Below are 19,518 nucleotides of genomic sequence, written 5' to 3'. Positions count from 1 at the left end.
CAGAAAAAATATACGGCACGATCAAATTTCTACATGCTACATCTCTACACCATTGCAAAATCATCCCATGATTTGATGGTGTAATTTCTACTTTATTTCAGTTACCGTCTCTTAAAGCAATTCAGGGGAGTAACATCACCAGAAAAGAAATGTTACATTGTCCCACAATGGCACACTTCACACTGTATAACAGAGTGGAGAAAAAAGCCATTACAGAATGGTTATAAACAGGTTTTGTGAAAGAGGCTACAGTGAGATGACACACTGGATGTTAGCTGAGAGCCAGGCAGTGCCACTCAGCCAGCCACCGCATCTGCCAGCCAAGTCGCATGACCTCCACCCAGAGTGACACCAACACATGTCCATGCACTTGTGGACTCCAACAAACAATAATAGTTCTTGTCATTTTACAAGCACCTGGTTTCATTGCTTTCTTTTACTCTGCTACCCATAACTCAAACATACAATACAGGCTGCTCTGCGATCAGAGGCAAAATCTCTCTTCTTACGGACATTCTTCTACTTTCAAATAAGCATCTGTCCCCTCATCTGTGCCTGATTAAAACATCCTGGAACCTCAGTTCACACACTCACACAGCACTGTAACACAATCACATAGTGCATGACTTTGGAGTGCATGGAGAATCTGGAAATCCAGGGCTTAGCACAACTATGCCGTGTTTTCATTTTAGTTTGTGTTGCTTTTTATCTATACAAAGCGAATGTAAGGGCTCTGCAGTTTCTACTGCTTTACTGAAATTCCTTCCCTATAACCAACAGTTTGAGATTTATCCATGTAATCCACTTTAATGCACATTTATTCAGTTTAACTAAAATCAGAGCTCTTCTAATTCTTAACCATTAATTTTAAAAACAAAAATGAAGCTACAGACACAACGGTTTAGTTTAGCCCACGCTGGACAAGCAGGGAGGGGCCTCTTCTTATTTTTCTATTTATACTGTTTAAGAGTGCATCTCCAACACCTACAGTTGGAAGAGTCTTGGTGCAAAACGTGGAAAAGGTGCAAATGTCGTGAATCTTGCTTCAGACCAAGGACTTGATCTGTGTTGATCCTTGAAATTGTATTTTTTTTACTCAGGATGTCAAAGGCATTTTTCTGGCTTTCTATCACATTAAAAAGTGACTGGTGTAATAGTTTGACTAGCTCCTTGTCCAGATTGTTTTTCATTATAGATTTTTGAGCTGGTTGTTAAACTCTATGCATGTTGATTTTCTACATTAGCTTGCTGCTGTTTTCCATGTATTTTTTCCCTCTTTTGTACAAATTTATATTTTTATCTCCCACTCTTTTGCCCTTCTCCCTGTTTTTCCAGCTTTCAAAGCACTTCAGTATTAAGCCCAGAGCTCCTTATGAAATGTAAAATCTTGAACACACAAACACCATGTGCCAGCGAATGCTCCCCAAGCTTTGTTTTTGGTAGAAAGACTGAGGTGTTGATTTAATTTAATGTGCTGCTTAACTGAGTGTTTGTGTGCACACTGGGGAGGGGTTGCAGCGAGGAAACAGTAATTAGTTGTCATGCTAATTGGAGTTGTGTGATAACTCCCACACAAGATTCAGCGGTGTGTGAAGCCCAGTGGGACACCCCTGCCTGCAAATTTCTCACACACGGGTAATTTCTTGCAACTGGCAGTACACATAAGTTAAGAACCATATACGCTCAGGTTCAGAGACTTTTTTTTGAAGAAAATGGCCAGGGATTATCAGGCTCTTGACATTTTCACTACAAGGAATTGATGCTAAATTTTCCAAGACAGTTGTTCATTTAAAAAGGTATGCAGAAAATGGCAAGATAGCACTTTGGACTGGACAGTCCCTACCCGATACTAGCGCATGTACTCACAGTTGGAAGAGTCTTGATGGAAAATCTCGTGAATTTTTTTCCAGACTTTTTCTTTCACAGCTCTATTCCGATATATGAAACTTGGTGTCGTATAATTCCAGCCGGGCAACAAACCGCCATTATCTATTTCTCCTTCGCAATTATTTTTAAAACAGTTGACACTTCCATGGATTAAAAAGGACACTAGCCATTTGTCACTACCAAATCAAAGTCCCCGACTGGTCAAAGTTCAGCTGGTTTAACTTTCAACACACACTCTATGGTTACGCATTTTTTATGTAGAACCCAAGTACAGACTTAGAAACTTGCATAGCGATGTGTTAACGCAAGCGTTATGAACAAGGAAGCCTGCAACATGCATATACACACGTTTACATAGACTTACATAGACTTTTCATTGAAAGTGGTCCATTGAATGCACATTTCTGAGCCTGGCATGAATGTAGCTTAAGTATAACATTTTTTTGTGTTGCTCACACAATGTACAGGAGCAAGGTGTAGTTATCTAAAAGAGGATACACTTTTGATATTTGATAGAATCATCTTCTCGATAACTACACTTTCCTCCTTCTTTACATTGTGTGACCCACACTGAAAATCTTTACCATTTTGTTTTGCTTGGTTTACTTTTTGCAAACAACGCTCTGTGGAGTAAACCAATGACTCAAGTGGACCAAACCACTTAGAAAGCCTTGCAATTCCAGCCGGATACCCATTTAGGGCGGCATTGCCCAAAACAAGGTCGAAACAGGTAATGAGTCAAAAAGTGGCAAAAAAAACTCTTTTGTCCTATGAGTCATCTGACTACTGTACGCACTCCTGACTTCACCATTTATGGTTAAAGGAAATTGTCAAATGTTTTCAAGATTCTGATTTCTTTTTATACCTTTTTATAAAAAAGGCCGCTTATGTCATTTACTCACTTTAGTTTATTTTCACTCATTAATCCACAAGTAAAAAGCAACAACAAAAAGCAAGTGAACTGGCACTCAAGTTTACCAGGGTTGGTTACCTTTAGTTGTGGACTTTCTGTAGCTTTGCTCATGCTAATCCATGCTAGCACTCTCTGGCCATCAACACTGAACACATCATCATAGCAACCAACCTAATCTGTACGGTTAACAGCCACTCTTGGTTGCAAAGTTTTGTAGTGATAGACACCAGCCAATAAAACAAACCATGCTCAGAATCAGAATCAGAAATACTTTATTGATCCCACACTTGGGAAATTTGTTTATCACCATAGCAACTGACAGCAGAGGGGAAAAAAAAGACTAAGAATAATATAAAAAAACAAGAACAAAGAAAATGTAGCATAAATGCAAACAACTGCAGCATAAATGCAAACAACAATTATAAACAAGGTACTAATAGTGATAAAATCACAACACATGATTTCAAAAACACACACACTTGTATACAGTAGTCCCTTGTTTATTGGGGGAGTTACCTTCTAAAAATGACCAGCGGTTAATAAAAGTAGGAATATAGATGTTTTAAGGGTATAATACCACACAATACACACTTTATACACTTTTTTTAGGCAAGGACAGGTTAATATTTTCAAAATTCTCTCTCTTGTTTCGCAGAAAAATAAGTCCAGTGTTATAGAAGGAAAACCGAGATCTGTTCGGAATCGAAGATTTATGTAGCTTTGACAAGCTGTACGCCTTCTGTACAGGGAAACATGGAGGAGATTGGTTGACAAGGTCAACAGCCAATCAAGACGCAAAACACAGTAAAAATTGCACTTTGAAAAAATCTGTTAAACAGCGAGACTTCAGAAGGTGAACAGCGATATAGCAAGAAAACACTATACCATGATAAACATCTGAAAAGCCTTCTGAAATCCAGCTCCGGTGGTCATTTGAGGAATTGCAACATTTAGTCCATCCGGATCGGCTTTAGATTTTAGAATGGAATATGTGGACTTTACTTTGAAACAATAATCTGAAGCATTCCTAAAGTATGCTGTAGGTGTCCCTAAAAGCATGCTAGCCAGTAAGTTTTGACTCTCCATGAAGACATTTTTAAGCCATGGGGGTGTAGGGTCCCTGACCTCCATTGAGGGTCACTCCCTCTATCAAGAGAGTCCTGCTTCCCCTAAATTCCACTATGAGGTTATCTTGACTGTTGAGGGATGGGAGTAGTTAGGAAAATGACTCAAGTGGAGGATTTGTTTGATTCTTTGTGAGGTCCCAAATGTCCTTGTGATCTTGCTGAATCCTGAAAGCCAAGTGATGCTCTGTCATGCTCCTCTCTTAAAAATGTAGACACAAGATTGTTACTTCAAAACTTTTGCCATTGCTGCTGCTATGTGATTTAAATGCCAGCATTTTTCACTGTAATCCAGTCTGTTGTATTTATTTTAGGACATCAACATAGGCTCATGACTCCAGTTGGTTTGTTCCGATTGAATTCTTTTCAGGTGGTTACCACGTGCATGTTGGTTTTTCGGAAGTATTTCCGCTTTCATATAGGAAAATATAGCTTGGCATAATGTGAGGTCTTTCTAAGACTTTCATTGTGTGTCATGCTTTCCTGTAATAAGGGGGTAGTGATCTGTTTTGAAGCTTTGTGGACACTTCTGTGATGACTCATGACAAGTTCATTTTTGTCACTCCGGACTTCTTTAAGCTACTTCTCCCTTTGTGCATTCACACGAAAAGCAAGTGTGTCGGATTTTTCTTAAGAGGCCCAAAAATTCCTCACTAACAAAAAAGCAGAAGATATGACAAATGTTTTACAGCACAATCTGTTGTATTACAAGCTCAATTCCCTCAAATTATTTAACAAATATCTAAACAAGATTTTGTGTCCTTCAAAAGCCACACAACCTGCTTTGTCCAGTATAAATTAAAATTCAGGCAATATTGCTAGAGATCTCTATTCTTTTCCTTGACGTTTATGTTAACAAACAGACATTTCAGCAATCTTTGCTTGGACGTGTGCATCTCTTGACCTCAGCAAGTACAAATAAATGTCCTAAATTAACAAATGCAATTGTATTGGTAGCCAAAGGTCTGTGTCTCGCACATTTCCACTTCCTGACTAAAGAAACTGGAGGGTGGATATGCAGAATAAAAAAGCTTGAAATCATTGAATCCTTTGAGAATTTTTGTGAAGCAGTGCTGCTAAGTCCTGCCCCAAGTCAGAGCCTGATAAGACAAAGAAAATTACAGCAGATAATCAGTAATGCAGGATGAAAGAGCAGATGAAAGCCTGTGAATGGACCAAAATAACTGTAATCTTTGGCATCTGCCCAATGTGTCAAATTCCTGAAGCTCTGAAAATCTTCAAAGAGATTCATGTGAACAATTTATATTCATGACATCATCCCTTTTAAAGGAAGGAGTCAAAAAAATGTATAGACATCAAATTGATTTCAGGTGTTTCCTCAGCAGGATCTAATAAACACAATCCCAACCATGAATTTTTAGAAAGGAGGAAACTTCTCGCTAAGATATTCAAATCACGTAAAGTCATTTTCTTATTTGACATCATGCTCCCTAAGTTTTAGGTGTAAGAAAATTGCTTCTATGCACAAAACGAGTGTGAGGGAAGTTTTGTGGAGTCAACAAACTCTCCTTTATCTTCATTAGGGGTGCATTCACTCTGACAGGTTTGATTTGGGGTTGTTGGTTGGGATTGTCTGCTCTTTTTTGTGTGAAACCTCATCTACACTCTTGTGTGGGTCAAACATTCAAACTCTTGTCCCCTTGAGGGGGGAAGGTGAACCAAAGTGCAGAAGTGAACTGAGGGAGTTAAATGGTGTGAGCATATGCAGAGGAGCAAAATAAACTGCTCACAGGATGAAACTGGACGAAAAATTTGTAAAATAAAAGTTGTAAAATAGTTAACATAATACATGTGGAGGAAGGAGGTTTAGGTACATCGACTATATGAGAACTGGACTGAGCAATCTCTACTTTCTAAGAAGAAAACTGGTTGAGTTGAGATGTAAAGTCAACATCTCAAGCATTTTCATAGTTGACTTACCCATTTTAACATAAGGTGTTGCCCTAATAAGTCACATTTTTGCAGGACTAGCATCCATAAATTAAAAATGAAGAGGTATGCCAAACACAATTAACAGAAGGCCTCGTATTCCACACTTGTTGCACATCAGGTGCAACAGTATTGTGAAACTGAATGCATTTGACATGGCTGTAGAAAAAAATTTGGGGTCAAAACGTTCCTGTACCTCACTATTTTTTACTCTTCTCTTTTTCCTGAGGTACTTCTAAATGCTCACTGCGTGTGCAGACTGAAACAACAGCAGACGAATGAGGAATGGTAAAGCATTTTAGATGGACTCCATTTCTCCATCCTTGGACGTGCTGGCTTCTGTCATAAGACCTGGCAGCTGCAGCCGCTCTGGGAAAAATGTTCATTTAACAACAACACACAGGGAGCGACAGACAGCTTCAGGACTTCTTTATTAGAAAGGAGAAGCTTCGGCAGAGCCGAACAAAACGGCTGATCAGACAGGGGAGCTGTGCAATTTCATGCTTGTACATTATCCTTAATGTTGCTTGCATTTCAATGGCATCTGTGACATGTTGTTATAGCTTTTTTTATAGTAAAATTAAATGAACTCTTCAACATTTTCTACATTTTTAGCTCTTTATTGATCATAGCTTTTGATTTATAGTTGCAAATTGCATTAATTTCACTCCCGAAACACATTTTTTCATGTTCTTTTGTTGTTTTCAGACCATTGTGTGCAGGATGGGCTTTGTCCACATTCAGAGCTGGTTGGAGACAGGTTTTGTGGAGAGCTTGTCAGCATGTGATTAGAGGATTCCTGGCCTTTTGGCAGTTTTGAAATGACGTGAACTTATTTCAAATGCTGTTTATTCCTGTGTTGACATTACAAGAACCAAAGAAAAGTAATAGTCATGTGGAAAAAAGTGACAAGTTTGGATTTGGAAATGGTATTCATTCAAGCAATCTAAATGAAAATAAAACTAAACTACCAGAAAAATATGAATCATCTCTCCAGAACAGACTCCATTTGGACTTGAACTTTTGGCTTTTTTTTACAAAGATTTTTTTAGTATTACATATATTTCAAGTATTTAGGGATATGTTTAATTACCAGTTTAAAAAAATGTTTTTTTTTTCAAATGCAGGCATTAGTTTTCTTTTTTTATCATTATTTCTAGATGTGGGTACCATATTTTTCAACCCCATTACATATGGAAGCTCTCTGAATATTGATTTAAATGATATTCAAATATTTCAAATCAATTCAGTATTTTTGCATTAATCAGATGTCCCCTGTTCTAATTAAACGATTACAAATGGAAAGTTTACATTAGATAATATATTTTTGATCACATAAATCCTAAAATGTAACTAATCTGTGAAAGCATACAAGTTAATGTCAGAAAAAAATGTAGAATTGCAATCAAAAACAATGATTATAAGATATTTCTCATATTTTAGACAAAAGTCAACAAACAATAAAATGATTATCATCATTTTAAAACATTTCTGACACTGTTGGTGAAACAATACACATATCAAACTTTGGATGATAAGTCTTGACATTGATTGGCAAATGTGGATACATCAACAAGTTTTCTTTTGGTTAAGGTTCAGAAGACAAATAACTCATGAATTCGTAAGCGGATTGATGGACAAATGAGTGTTTCCCTGTCTGTCCCTTTTCTGTCTTCCTGCTGTAATGTTGCTGGGAGGAGGAGGAGGAGGAGTGAGTGAGGAGGGGGGAGGCGCAGTATGTGGTCGGTCTCTGCGTGCGTCGGGCTTGTTCTTCAGAAAAACGCGTTTGTTTCGGGACTTTAGTCGGCTCTCCTTCACCTATCTGGACGATTCCCTGAAACTTTGCAAACTTTTTCGTTGACTTTGGAAGCGCGTTGCGCCGCCGTGGGCTTTACGCGGTGCACGTAGCCGCGCAGTGGAGGAGTCAGGAGCACGCCACGGATCCACTCCAGCTCGCTTCTAAAGCTTTCAGACCGTTTCTGCACAAACGCCGGGCCAACTTTCACCGTTTCTTATTGTTTTGGAGTCTTAGTTTGGGACTTTTGGTGGATAAAAATGTCGAGGCGCACTTTGGTCACCAAACTTTCAGTTCTGCCAAATAACAGCGGAGGGACATTTCCCCGGTGTTTCACCGACAATCTTCAGTAAAGCAGGCTTGATTGCGCGTCTCGTAAACATATATACACATCCAGGTTTTGACATTTATACATTCAAATATCATGGAAGGTGATCAGGGAGCCGGTGTGCCCTCAGTGGAGCCCCAGTCAGGCGCAGCTGCGCCCGACACTTTTACACAACTGTGGACGGACTTCATAGGGATGCTGGTAAGTTTTTTTTTTTCTGGGAGGGGGGGGGGTTCATAGGCTGACATCACACTCAAATGGGATTACACCCCCCCCCCCCCCCCCTTTTCTCCCTTCCTATCCTTAAAAGTGGTTGTGATTTGTGGATCTGCGCGCAACTGAGCGCGCACTGTGTAGAAACGTTCCGCAATCTGCCTAAAGTTTGGAGCAGATTTGGCTCATCACTGCTGAATTTATACTATAGTCATTTGCTGGAGGTTCTGCTCTGGTGAATTAACTTTAATACAGTTGTTAGTTAGCTGTGCGCACAAATCTGCTGAATTATTTATCCAATCTTTTGTGTTTTACAAAAGCTTCTATCCTGCTTTTTTTTTTTTCTTCTTTTGCAAAGTCAGGGTCCTACTTTTGCTGTATCAGTTACTGACAGCATTTTTTTTAAATATCCTTTGGATGAGTGAATTTCTATCCAGGGATGCCATGTGTCATAGCAACACACCTCCACTACACAACTTTGTTGTGTGGTTGAATCTTAAGGTCTGATTGATCTGCTGACCAGATGTGTTGGAGTCACTTCCAGTCTGTTGCAACAGAGGTGTTAATCTGATTTGGTCTGGCACTTTGGATGTGAACTGTGTTAATGCAGGTCTCTGTGTGTGTGTCAAGGATGATGCTGGGTTGTGGGTGTGGTGTTGTCCTGCCCCTCTGACATTAGGTGGGAGACCTGGCTCTCAACCAGGCAATTTATCCAGATTTATTACTCTGAAGGCAAATGCCTGCAAGGCCGTGTTTGTCTTTGTTGTCTTTCCCTCCCTTGAACTGCAATCAAAAATTTATCTAATGTTCTAAACCATCTGAACTCCAGTAGAAAATGTTTATTATATTATGTTCACTAATTAAATAGTCAAACGTAGAGGAGGGCTGTATTTTTATTGACATCCAAGAAAACACATATGCTGTTGAAATTAAAAATTATTTCTTAATTATTCACAAAATCACCTCAACTGAAGATATAAATCTTATAAAGTCTGTTCAGGACTTAGTCTCTCTATTACTATGACAATTGTGTTTTTATCATGATTTTGTAGGATTTTTCTCATGGTGGAGGACATGTTTAAAGAAAATTGAGCCTAAAATTGCATTTCTGAGTATTTTTTGATTCAAAGTTTTGTGAGTCAGGAGCAGACGAAAAATGCTGTTAGAAAAAGCTTGTAGGTGTGACATAGGTGCTGCAATCGGTCGGCCGCAAACTGCTCCACTCCATTCCGATGCATCCACTCGCAAACATATCCATGGACGTCTTAGTTTTCCTGGTCTTAGCTGGCATCTGCCTCAAAAATGTCTAGCTCCAATATTGCTCACTGTTTTTGGTGCACCGGTTGGGGTTGTAACAGTGTGACTTTTCTTGTTTTCTCAGACTAACCTTTTTATTTTATTTATTTTTTCCTCATTGTCCAGCTTAATTTTTTGTGGTTGTCTTTGCTTCAGTTTTGCAGCACTAACACATTAATGTCTTTTCAATTGTTTAAATGTCATACCAAATAATGTAGTGAACAAACTGCCCTTTACGCTGAACTTTATTCTAACAATTTGCTCAATCTCCATCTTTAAACACATTGTAGGGTCACAATGAAGTGTGGATCTGAGGTATATATAACCTCTTGCACTTCAGCTTTGAATGGCTTTTGTTTGGCTTGGGAGTCTACATGGGAATGCCCTTTATATTTGGGTTTGGTCTTAACGTGTTTGCCTTTCTGGAATCATTGCTGTGCGTGTGTTTGGTCTGGGCGCTCCACACGTGAGAGCAGATCTTCATGCCTTTACAGATTGGCCCCCCTCAGGCTAACAAACCTCAGATCCACTGTTGTATGTACACATGGCAATCATGAGATCTGAATATCTAAGTGGCTGTGGATGGACAGTTAGTCGACTACAAAGACTCCAGTGTTTTCTAGATTAATGGCATTAAAGTAGATTTTAACTCCAAGTACGAGGGATTGTCAGTTTGTGTCTAAGTGCTCACTGTGTCTGAGGATTAAAATGCTCAGTAATGGGGGAAGAATGTGTTAATGAGAATGCCCAAGAAAGCCACTATTTGTGGTAGAAGTTTATGGCAGCTGGAGACCATATGTGCTGTTTCACTGGATTTATGCTTCTTCATCGTCCTGACCGTGATGCCGTCGCAACATGTGACGACGATGAGCAACGAAGCAAACAGGGGTTGCTAACATTAGCATCAACACACAACTTTCCAATCCGTTCTATTTAAAGCAAACAAGGTTGCATTGCCATCGCATGTTTGGTGGGGTTTAAGCAAAGCAATGTAACAAACACAAGTATGAATGTAAATAATTGATGCCGAGCTATAAATTCTGGCTAAATCTTTCAGTGAATGAATTATCACATTCATTATGAACCTTAAAAATATATAGAGGAGCAGTAAAACTGGGGAAATGAAAGATTTTCCTTCTTTCCATTTAGTTATTTTTAGTTATTAGTTATTGAATTTTAACCAAATTAAAGAAAATGGATGCATTTTAAATTATCCTAAGCTGTTAGTCACCTTTCAAAGTCCCACTCTGATCATCTCTTGATATATTTTTAAAAGCGTTGTAGCCCTTCGGCATATTCTATGACGATTTCTGCAGAGGGGCAGTAGTTCATCAAAAAATTGCCTTTGAGTTGTGGTTTTGGACTGTTGGCGCAGAGTAAGCCCGGCCCCACTTCCCGTCATCTGTCTGTCCATCCGTTTTAAGCCACATACCAACTCGGACGAGGAAAACAAAGATCTATTTGTCTGCAAGTGAATGCATCGGAATGGAGCGGAGCGGGAGCTGTTGGCCCACCCAGCGTGTTTTCTACATCACAGATATGGCCTTTTTCAAGCAGAAGTTTTTTCTGTCTGCTCTTGATTCACAATGATTTGAATAAAGAAATACTCAGAAATGTAGTTTAGGCTTTATTTTCTTTATCCATCATGAGAAAAATGCCACAAGAACACATTAAAAACGGCAAAAATGCAATATTCATCAGAGTGGATCCTCAACCTCATTTTGTCCACATAAGAACATTTCCTTTGTTTGCTTGGAGTCCATGTTGGATCATGCCATTATGGATTTTGTAGTGTTTCCTCAGTGTGGGTGGGAGCGTGTCTCCTTCAAAAGGACTGATGATGAAGCGGATTGAGTTTCAACATTAGAATGTTGTACAGCTTTAGTCATTCAGTTATTGATTGTGTCTCAGGAGCAGATGGTTTGATGATGTGATCCCTGCAGGTCTCCTCCCATGTAACACTTAATAACTGGTTGCAGCTAATGTGTCCACATTCTACTGCTAAAGTGTAGAACAATTAAATGTCTTTTGTCAATTATGTTGCATGGTCTGCAAATGCTTGCCATTGTCCACTGTTGCCCACTTCAACTCTCCCCGTTTGGACTTGCCCCCCCACCCTCCCTGTCCAGTCTAATTATTGAGGTCACATACAGATCTGGCAGGCTTCCTCTGCTGGGACAGCGGAGCGCGGTTCTGCTCAGGCTGCGGATATCCTTAGGAAGCTGTCTGAAACGGAGTGAGCCGTGGCCTCTGGCCTTACCATGACCAGCCCTCCATCGGTCCCTCTTGAGAGGCTGATGTTGCTGTTTTATCAGAGATTGTTTTTGTCTTCTCTTAAATACTCCACTGCAACTTTTTAGCATTTAATGTAACAAGATTGTTCATGTTCACACGTTAAAGCCATGTAAGTCATACAGTTTATCCTTCTGCTGCTGGATTACGTAGGGCAAAAATTTGTACGGATAGTGTGATGTTTGCTGCCTGAGCGGCTTGTGTCATTGGGTAGCATGTTATGGACTCATTTCTTTCTTGATGCTGGAGCTGTTGGGCTGGAAATAGCTTTTATTTCTTTTTATGTTAAAAGCAGAGTTTTTCTCGAAACTTGACATTTATCAGCATTTTGTTCTTCACCCAATCTCTGAACCATGCAACAAAACCAGCCAGTGGTAATTTGAAGCTGCCATTCCAGTCCCGAGATTGTGTAACAAGTGAAAGCAATCTCACCGCAAACACATTGACATGACTCCGCCCTCCACCGGGTATTGTTCCTGCCACAGTAAAATGAACAGTCAGAGCCTCCCCTATGACAATGCTTGTGCCAAGTGCACTACTGCTCTGCGTCTGTGTGACCTAGCCCCTCCTCGACAAAAGAATTAATTAAAAATTATTCTCATAATCTGATAAAAATAAGCTTTTCTTATATTCTTATTTCATACATATTTTACATAATTTCAAAAATAAACAAGTTAGTCTGTTGAAGAACGGAGCCGGAAGAAACCAGGGTTAGGAGAGGCTAACACGGACTAAGAACATTTAACCTTTGATGAACATAAAATCCATGTAGGAAATGCCGCAATCTGCAGCTTGGCTGCACATAAATATGTGGGAATAACATCAGCCTTTATTTTGTCGGGACACCACTGGAACCACAAATCCACGTGATTGTTTGAACGGTTTCTAAGGACTGAGCGGCATTTCTGCTTTGAAAACACTGAGCTCTGCCCGGACACACACTTTTACTGGAAGACCTGGTTCTCCTGAGTTCGGTAGCTCGTTCACGTAGAGCTGCGGGACGGATGGCAGTCTGAAGTCTCCCACACATAGCGCACACGTAACAAAGCATCCTCCCTTCCCCTCAAACACAAAGTCCGGCTGCTCTGCTCAGAGACACGGTCGCTCGGTCCACCGGTCCACTTGACTAATCAAGTGCAGGAGCGGACTACTTCTTTTCTTTTTTGTTTGTTATTTATTTATTTATTTTTTGTTAAAGTCACTTCCCTCAGTTTATACTGGATCATCGCGGATCAGTCATTAGTTGGGAAATAAAATAAATGAAGTAATAAAGTAAAATAGCAAATAATAATTATATAATAGCGAAAAATTAAAAATCATCGTCCATCCCGAGGGTTTACTGCAAAAATCGTCAACTGCCAATTTAAGGGACATCGGCCAACCCTACGGTGCACCTTATAATCTGCTGTGCCTATAGTACAGAAAATTCTGTAATAAATAAACTAAACTATGATTGTTGTGTCACATCAATCAATCCTGTGTTCTTCTGTTGACTCCATGGAGACTTGCTTGTATTTGTTAGAATTAGTTGCAGTCACTGAAAGGTTTGAACATAAACTCTTCCTCTTTCTTCCATTGAGCTGTTTATATACACCACTGGATTTGTAAGAATGAAGGGAATTTTAAGACTTTCTGATTGAAGACGGCTTCTTCTCCATGCGTCACTCATGTTTGTACCTCACTTGAATTTAGACTTTTAGTTGTATTTATAAGATAAATGACGCAAATCTTAGTTTTAGAGGATATTTAAAATAGATCTCTGCAAAGTTACGAATTGTTTAAGAGCAGAATCAAACACCAGCTCCTTTTTTGTAAATTGAGTTCTATAAGTTAAGTTAAATTTATAATATGTAATCTTACCAAAGCTTTTTTTTTCCTCTTCTAATGGTTGGATGTGGAGATGATGTGGGCCATGAACAAAAGTAGCAGCTAGATGTGATTTCAATGCATCTGTAACAAGAATGACTATCAAAAAGAAGGTTTCTCATTAGAGGCACTATTTAGTGCAAAGGAGGAAATTCTTAGGAAATTTTCTTATCTTAAGCAGCTGTGTATGTTTATTAGTCAGGGAAAGGATATACAGTAGGAGCACATCCACTTCGGAGGCTGTACATTTACAACTAGAACAAGATTTACAAACAGGAATCCTTTAAGATCATTGCCATTCTCTTTGGAAATGGATATCCCACCAGGTTCACACCAGAGTCAGAATTATATAAATATATAATATGTATATGGAAGTATGATCACTTGGTCATGCATGTTAACCTTATATAAATTTTCAGAACTTTAAACATTTGTATCCACACATTTTAAAACCGTATTTTCTTATCTTTTGATGGGTAACATTGTGGTTTAAAATGTCATTCATTTGAGATTATGTTTAGCTAAATCTGGTAAAGCACTTCAAATTTGTCGCACATTCGTCTGTGGGTGTTCCTTCTGTCACCATTGTTCAGGTCATGTAGGGAGTTGGACTCCTCCACACCCAGGGTGGAGGATATCTTACATCACCTAAACCAAGACTTTTCTCAAATATCCATAATCTGTTGAGAATAATTCATATTATCATCTGTAAAAGAAGACTCTAGTTAGGATAAATGGTTTTACCCATTTCCTTTTTTTAAAGTGGGATGATATGAAAGAAACACTCAGGGAAAGAATCTGAATTTGGGGGATTGCTGTTTCCAAACAGCAGATGTTTGATTCTCCTTTTACTTAACAGCTGCCCCGAAATCCTCCTTCCTGCATTCATTTTTGCTTCTGCGCCCAGTTTACAAAAAATAAAAAAGAAATCCCAGCCGTCTGCTTTTCTGGCTTCTGATCCGACAGCTTTACTCTTCATGAAAGCCCCACAGTATGTGAAGTTTCACTTTTTAGGAGGATGTTTCATGTTAGAGTCAGATGTACTGAAAGTCTATGAGCTCATGGAGGAATGTCGGAATGGTTCATACCTGTGAATACCTCTTTAAAGTTGGCAAATTAAAACGTTTGCATCCAGCATACCTCTTTATAGGGCTTGCATTCTTTATTTATTTGCTTAAATCCTAAAGTAGTTAGGACTTTCATCATATTCATCTGTTGTTTAGAGATAATAGCTTTTTATGGTCATTTGAATAGATCTGCTTTATTTCAGCCAGTGGCTTTGTGTTCATTGTAGTAGTTATGTAATGAGCGAGTGCTTTGGTCAGTGTCAGGCATCTGCTCAGGGGTGTTCCCGCTGACATTCCTGATCATCTTAAACCATATGTTGAGGGGGGGAAAAAACAGTGTTTCTTTTACATTGATTATTTGGTCGATGAAACATTTAACAACTGCTGCTTCACACCACAGCTGTGTTGTTTACAGCCGCCGTGCATCAGTTTGTTTTGGTCTGATGTTTTGCAAAAGGCCCTGCTTGCATGCGTGTGCATGCTAATGCAGCTTTTCCCTGACTAGACACCAAATATCTGAGGAAGGCCTTATGCCCCTGTGTGATTTAGTCTTGCTGTGAGTGTGTGCGCGTGTGTGTGTGTTTGTGTGTCTGTGGGTGGGTTGGTGGGTGGCATCACTCACAGTGAACCTTTCATTTGCAGCCTGGCACTCAGATAGGGAGTCCGGTTAAGAAAGACTGAGAGACTGTTTGGATCCTGCAAAGTGACTCAATTCTTGCTGTCTGCCTGGCACAGATTAGATCAACACTGATGAATATTCAGTTGTTGGCAACCTCTGCTGTTTTAACCGAGGCTAGAAACTGCAAAGCATTCTCAATTTTGTTACTTTGCGTCCCTGCAAACCTTTTTTATTATTATTAATTAAATGCGTTTAAGAAATGCTTTTTCTAAAATAAGTTACATGTTGTAAGACGACATAATTGACAGTCCCTCCTGTTTTGATCTATATTAATAATGTTTTCAACGGTCTTTATATCATGATAATGCAGTCTTGGCTAAAAAAAATTTGACATGATTTCTGTAGAGCGGCAGGAGTTAATTGAAAATTCACCTTTGTTGTCACTACGTCACAAGCTTTTTCCAACTGCATTTTTACGTCTGCTCCTGGTTCACAGTGATTTGAATAAAGTAATAGTCAGAAATGCAACTTTAAGCTTAATATCATGTGAAAAATGCCAAAAGAACATGTTAAACACACAACTTTCGATCTGAGTGGTTCTATAATATCACCACCAATGTAACAGCCCCATTCCCTTTCAGTGTATTGAGTTGTGTTTATTTATTTTAGCTAAGATCCTCTCTGTTTAGAGAATGGCTTCCTCCCTCAACCTTCAACACATCCTTCCCACACCGGGAGGAACTGTTTTGGATCTAAACCATAGCTCGCAGGAAAAAATGTGTTTGGTTCAGAGCTTGGCGAGCATCGGAGGGGGTAAAGGGCATCCTTGAATTGAGCTTCAGTGAAGACACAACGCAGAAAGAAACCTTGGATGGCTCTAGATACTGAGTGAGAACTGATAAGAATGAGTAAGCAAGTAGAAAATGTAGCTCGGGTCCTGTTGTTTTTTTTCTTATTTTTATTTTTTTAGATGTTTCTGCTTCAAATTGGAGCAGAAGATTTTCCGCATTTTTGCACATTCAGGTTACCTCACTAATTTATTAGATTAAAAGCTCTAAAGAATACTTTTTCCCCATATTTACAAATGCTTTGTCAGTTGTTTTTAAAAAGGTGCACGGTGCTATTCCTATATTATTTAACTTTTTAATTGTTCCCTAGTGGTATAAATGTGTTCAAAAAATAATTACCCTTTTTTTTTCTTATATTAAACTTAGTTTTCACTGACCAGTCGGTCCACTGGAATGCCTTCCCTCTGTCCCTTCGTGTGCCCGACACTGTCCATTTTTTTAAAGTCAACTAAAGATACTTTTATTCAAAAATGCTTTTAGCTGACTGGTTTCATTGTTATCTCTATCTTACATTTATTTTCTTCTATTCAGTTTTGTTTTACATCATATTGAATTGATTGTTTCTGTGTTTTCATTGTTCTTGGGTTGAACTATCCCCTCTCTTCCTTTTTGCAGGATGGTTCTCTGGGCAACATAGATGACCTTGCTCAGGAGTACTCAGAGTACTACAACACCTGCTTCAGTGACGTGAGCGACCGCATGGAGGAGCTTCGGAAGCGCAGAGTCTCCCAGGAGCTCGACATGGTAAAATTCATGCTTTTTTGATTTTGAACAATTGTAGAAAAAACTATTTCAGGTTGTTTTTATCTCTTAAACCTAAAACAAAACCTCTTGGAACATGAATGTGTGCTGCAGCGTGGGAGTGCTAGATGTATAGATGCGTCTGCTGTGGTGGTCTGGAGATCTGTTAAGGGGGGTTGGGGGCTCCTTTTCACTAAGATATAGGGTAGTGGGGCAGCGCTCTTGTTGCCAGGCTGCATGGAAATGCATGTTAGAATGCTGCTGCTGTGAGGGACTCGAGCCAACCGCTCTTAAAAACAACATATGGAACCGAATGCTGTGATTACCAATGACTTTTTTGTTTAAGATGTCTTAAAATAACACATTTGGATTTGGTTAGGTTGAAAAGTATGGCTGTCTGTGCATTATTTGAGAAAGCTGTAATTAGGAGTTGCTGAGAAGTTTAGTTTGACCTCTGAGATCATTTGTTTTAAGTATTCCGTGCAGGTATGTATTAGTTGAGCGACAGTTCCTCTTGGGGACAGAAAAATGGGCTGAAAGAAAACATCCATGGCAGTTTTTGGCCTGTGTGGAGAAAAAGAGCTGAGTAGGAGGTGAACCTGGAGCAGCAGGAGGAGGAGGAGAAGACTGAGCTGAGGAAAAAAGAGGGGAAGACCGGAGAAGCCCTGCAGCTGTCCTGGCGCTCTCCAAAGTTTTGGCAGGAAAACATAGAAGAAAAGAAGACAAAAAAGCATGACGGAGGGGGTCAGAAAACACCTTACTGAAAACTATCAAAAATACAACCCACACTGTATAGATTGAACTTTGCCTTTTATTTTTATGCTCTGATCTCCTGAAATTATTTTTGCAACTGCTTTTGGGGAATGTAAAGGTAAAAAAACATTTTTTTTCCTGGTTGCTTTTCAGAAAAAATGTTCGAAAACCAAGTTTCTTTTTGTCAGTTTTGCTCAAAAACTTTGCAACGGTAAAAATAACAGAGTCTTGGAACTGAGCAGGGAATCAATTTGCACTCATTTATTTACATAATACATGCGTATTCTCTTACTGTTGTTTGGGAAATTGCTTAGACCAAATATATTATTAATGTTTACTTTATTTTACACATAATAAAATCTATTGGCATATTAAAAAAGCTTCAATTGATACAACTCTTGCACTCCCTTGCTGCACAGACATCTTTGGATTTCCTACATCCCTTCATGTTTTAAATAAAGAGTTTTTAGCTAAAGTTAAAAACAAAAAGCACACAATTAAGACGCACCATGCATCAAAAAGGGATTTGCCAGTCACAGATTCTGTCTGTTACACTACCAAATGAGCTGAGGGCTTTGTAATGGTAATCCTAGATTTGCTTCAACAAAGAATCTAGGAAACTGCATTTGTCGGGTTTTTTTAAGAATACATTTGTACATAGGTGCTGAAATAAGTATTTAACTCCTACAAGGAAGAATTCAGACTTCACAGATTTCCTATCTCCAATCATCTATTGAGTTATTCTAAAAGAGTTCCCTGTGGTCTTTTATTATGATAATGTCGTTTTTAGCCCAAATCTAAGAACCTGTCATCTTTTAGGACATAGTTTCTGTAGAGCAGCAGTAGTTCATTGGAAGTTTCCCTTTAAGTTGTGGGTGGGACTGTTGGCACGGAGTAAGCACCGCCTCCACATCCCCTCACCATTGCCTGTCCTCCCTGTCCACCATTGAAGGCTGCTAATGGAGTAAAATCCCTAAAATTCAGTGAGTTTTTATTTTTTCTAGAGAGTGATTAACCAGTGAAGGACGTCTGCATCTTATCTTTATCAGAAGACATATTACTCCCTCAATAAAGCAAGTCACAGGTGCATACATTTGAGAAGGCCTGCACAAACGCCTTTCAAAATAAAACAGATTGCACAAAAAAAATCATCCGAAATCCTTCCACATCATATGATATGAGAGTGAAATTGAGAGTCTGGGTCTGAGTAAACTATAGAACCTCTGGAACAATGTTGGTTGGGGTGTCCTTTCTAGCCAAAGGACTTAAGTTGAAATAGATAGCAGTTGTTCAGAGGCAAATACGTGGCCTTGACAGTTCACATTGGCTAACAAAAAAGAATGACTGATTGTTGAAGGGCTAAGTCAAAGTCAAGACCTGAGGACTGACGTCGTACAGATTTTCTTCATAATAAATTGACACCATTGAACTTGAAAAGATTAACACATTTTTGGAGTACTGGTATATGTTTTTTTTTGCATAGTTTTGCACATACTCAAGTGCGACTTGTGTGTAATAAATAAATGGCAACAATCACTGGAGGGCACTGTAGGCGTGTGTATCAGTATTTGCTGCTAACAGCAATGCAGAAGAAGAAGCATCGGCCCTGTCGGAATTATTCCAAATTAGCACAAAGGATGAAGTATTCAACAGATTTACTGATCTGAAGTGATCTAAAGAGTTAAGTGGACGTGTTTGCATCTTCTTCTTGCTGATTACCGTAATAATTGCTCATATGTTGGGCTACGATACTAGATTTCTTTGATGTTTCATGAAGCTAAGCATGAATATTTTCATGTCTGTTCTAGTTCCTTTATTTTGTTAAA

At 39.0% G+C, this 19,518-nt stretch overlaps 1 protein-coding gene across 7 annotated transcripts in view; it reads left to right on the top strand.

The window, feature by feature from the left end:
- The window catches only part of sash1 (SAM and SH3 domain containing 1), a 167,949-nt gene that overhangs the window by 108,252 nt on the left and 40,179 nt on the right, over positions 1-19,518 (top strand). For 5 of the 7 annotated variants that reach the window (XM_020714610.2, XM_020714609.2, XM_020714608.2 and 2 more), the window contains exon 2: positions 16,814-16,942. In XM_020714610.2, coding sequence (XP_020570269.1) covers positions 16,814-16,942 — 129 coding nt within the window. Of the gene's footprint in view, positions 1-7,604; positions 8,199-16,813; positions 16,943-19,518 lie in introns of those variants that run through there. The other 2 variants (XM_023953249.1, XM_023953248.1) reach the window with 1 other exon arrangement.

The sequence above is a fragment of the Oryzias latipes genome, chromosome 24, assembly GCF_002234675.1.
Source record: "Oryzias latipes chromosome 24, ASM223467v1".
NCBI classification, from domain to species: domain Eukaryota; kingdom Metazoa; phylum Chordata; class Actinopteri; order Beloniformes; family Adrianichthyidae; genus Oryzias; species Oryzias latipes.
Note: the sequence above shows the minus strand (reverse complement) of the source record. Positions and strands in the feature narration are given on the sequence as shown.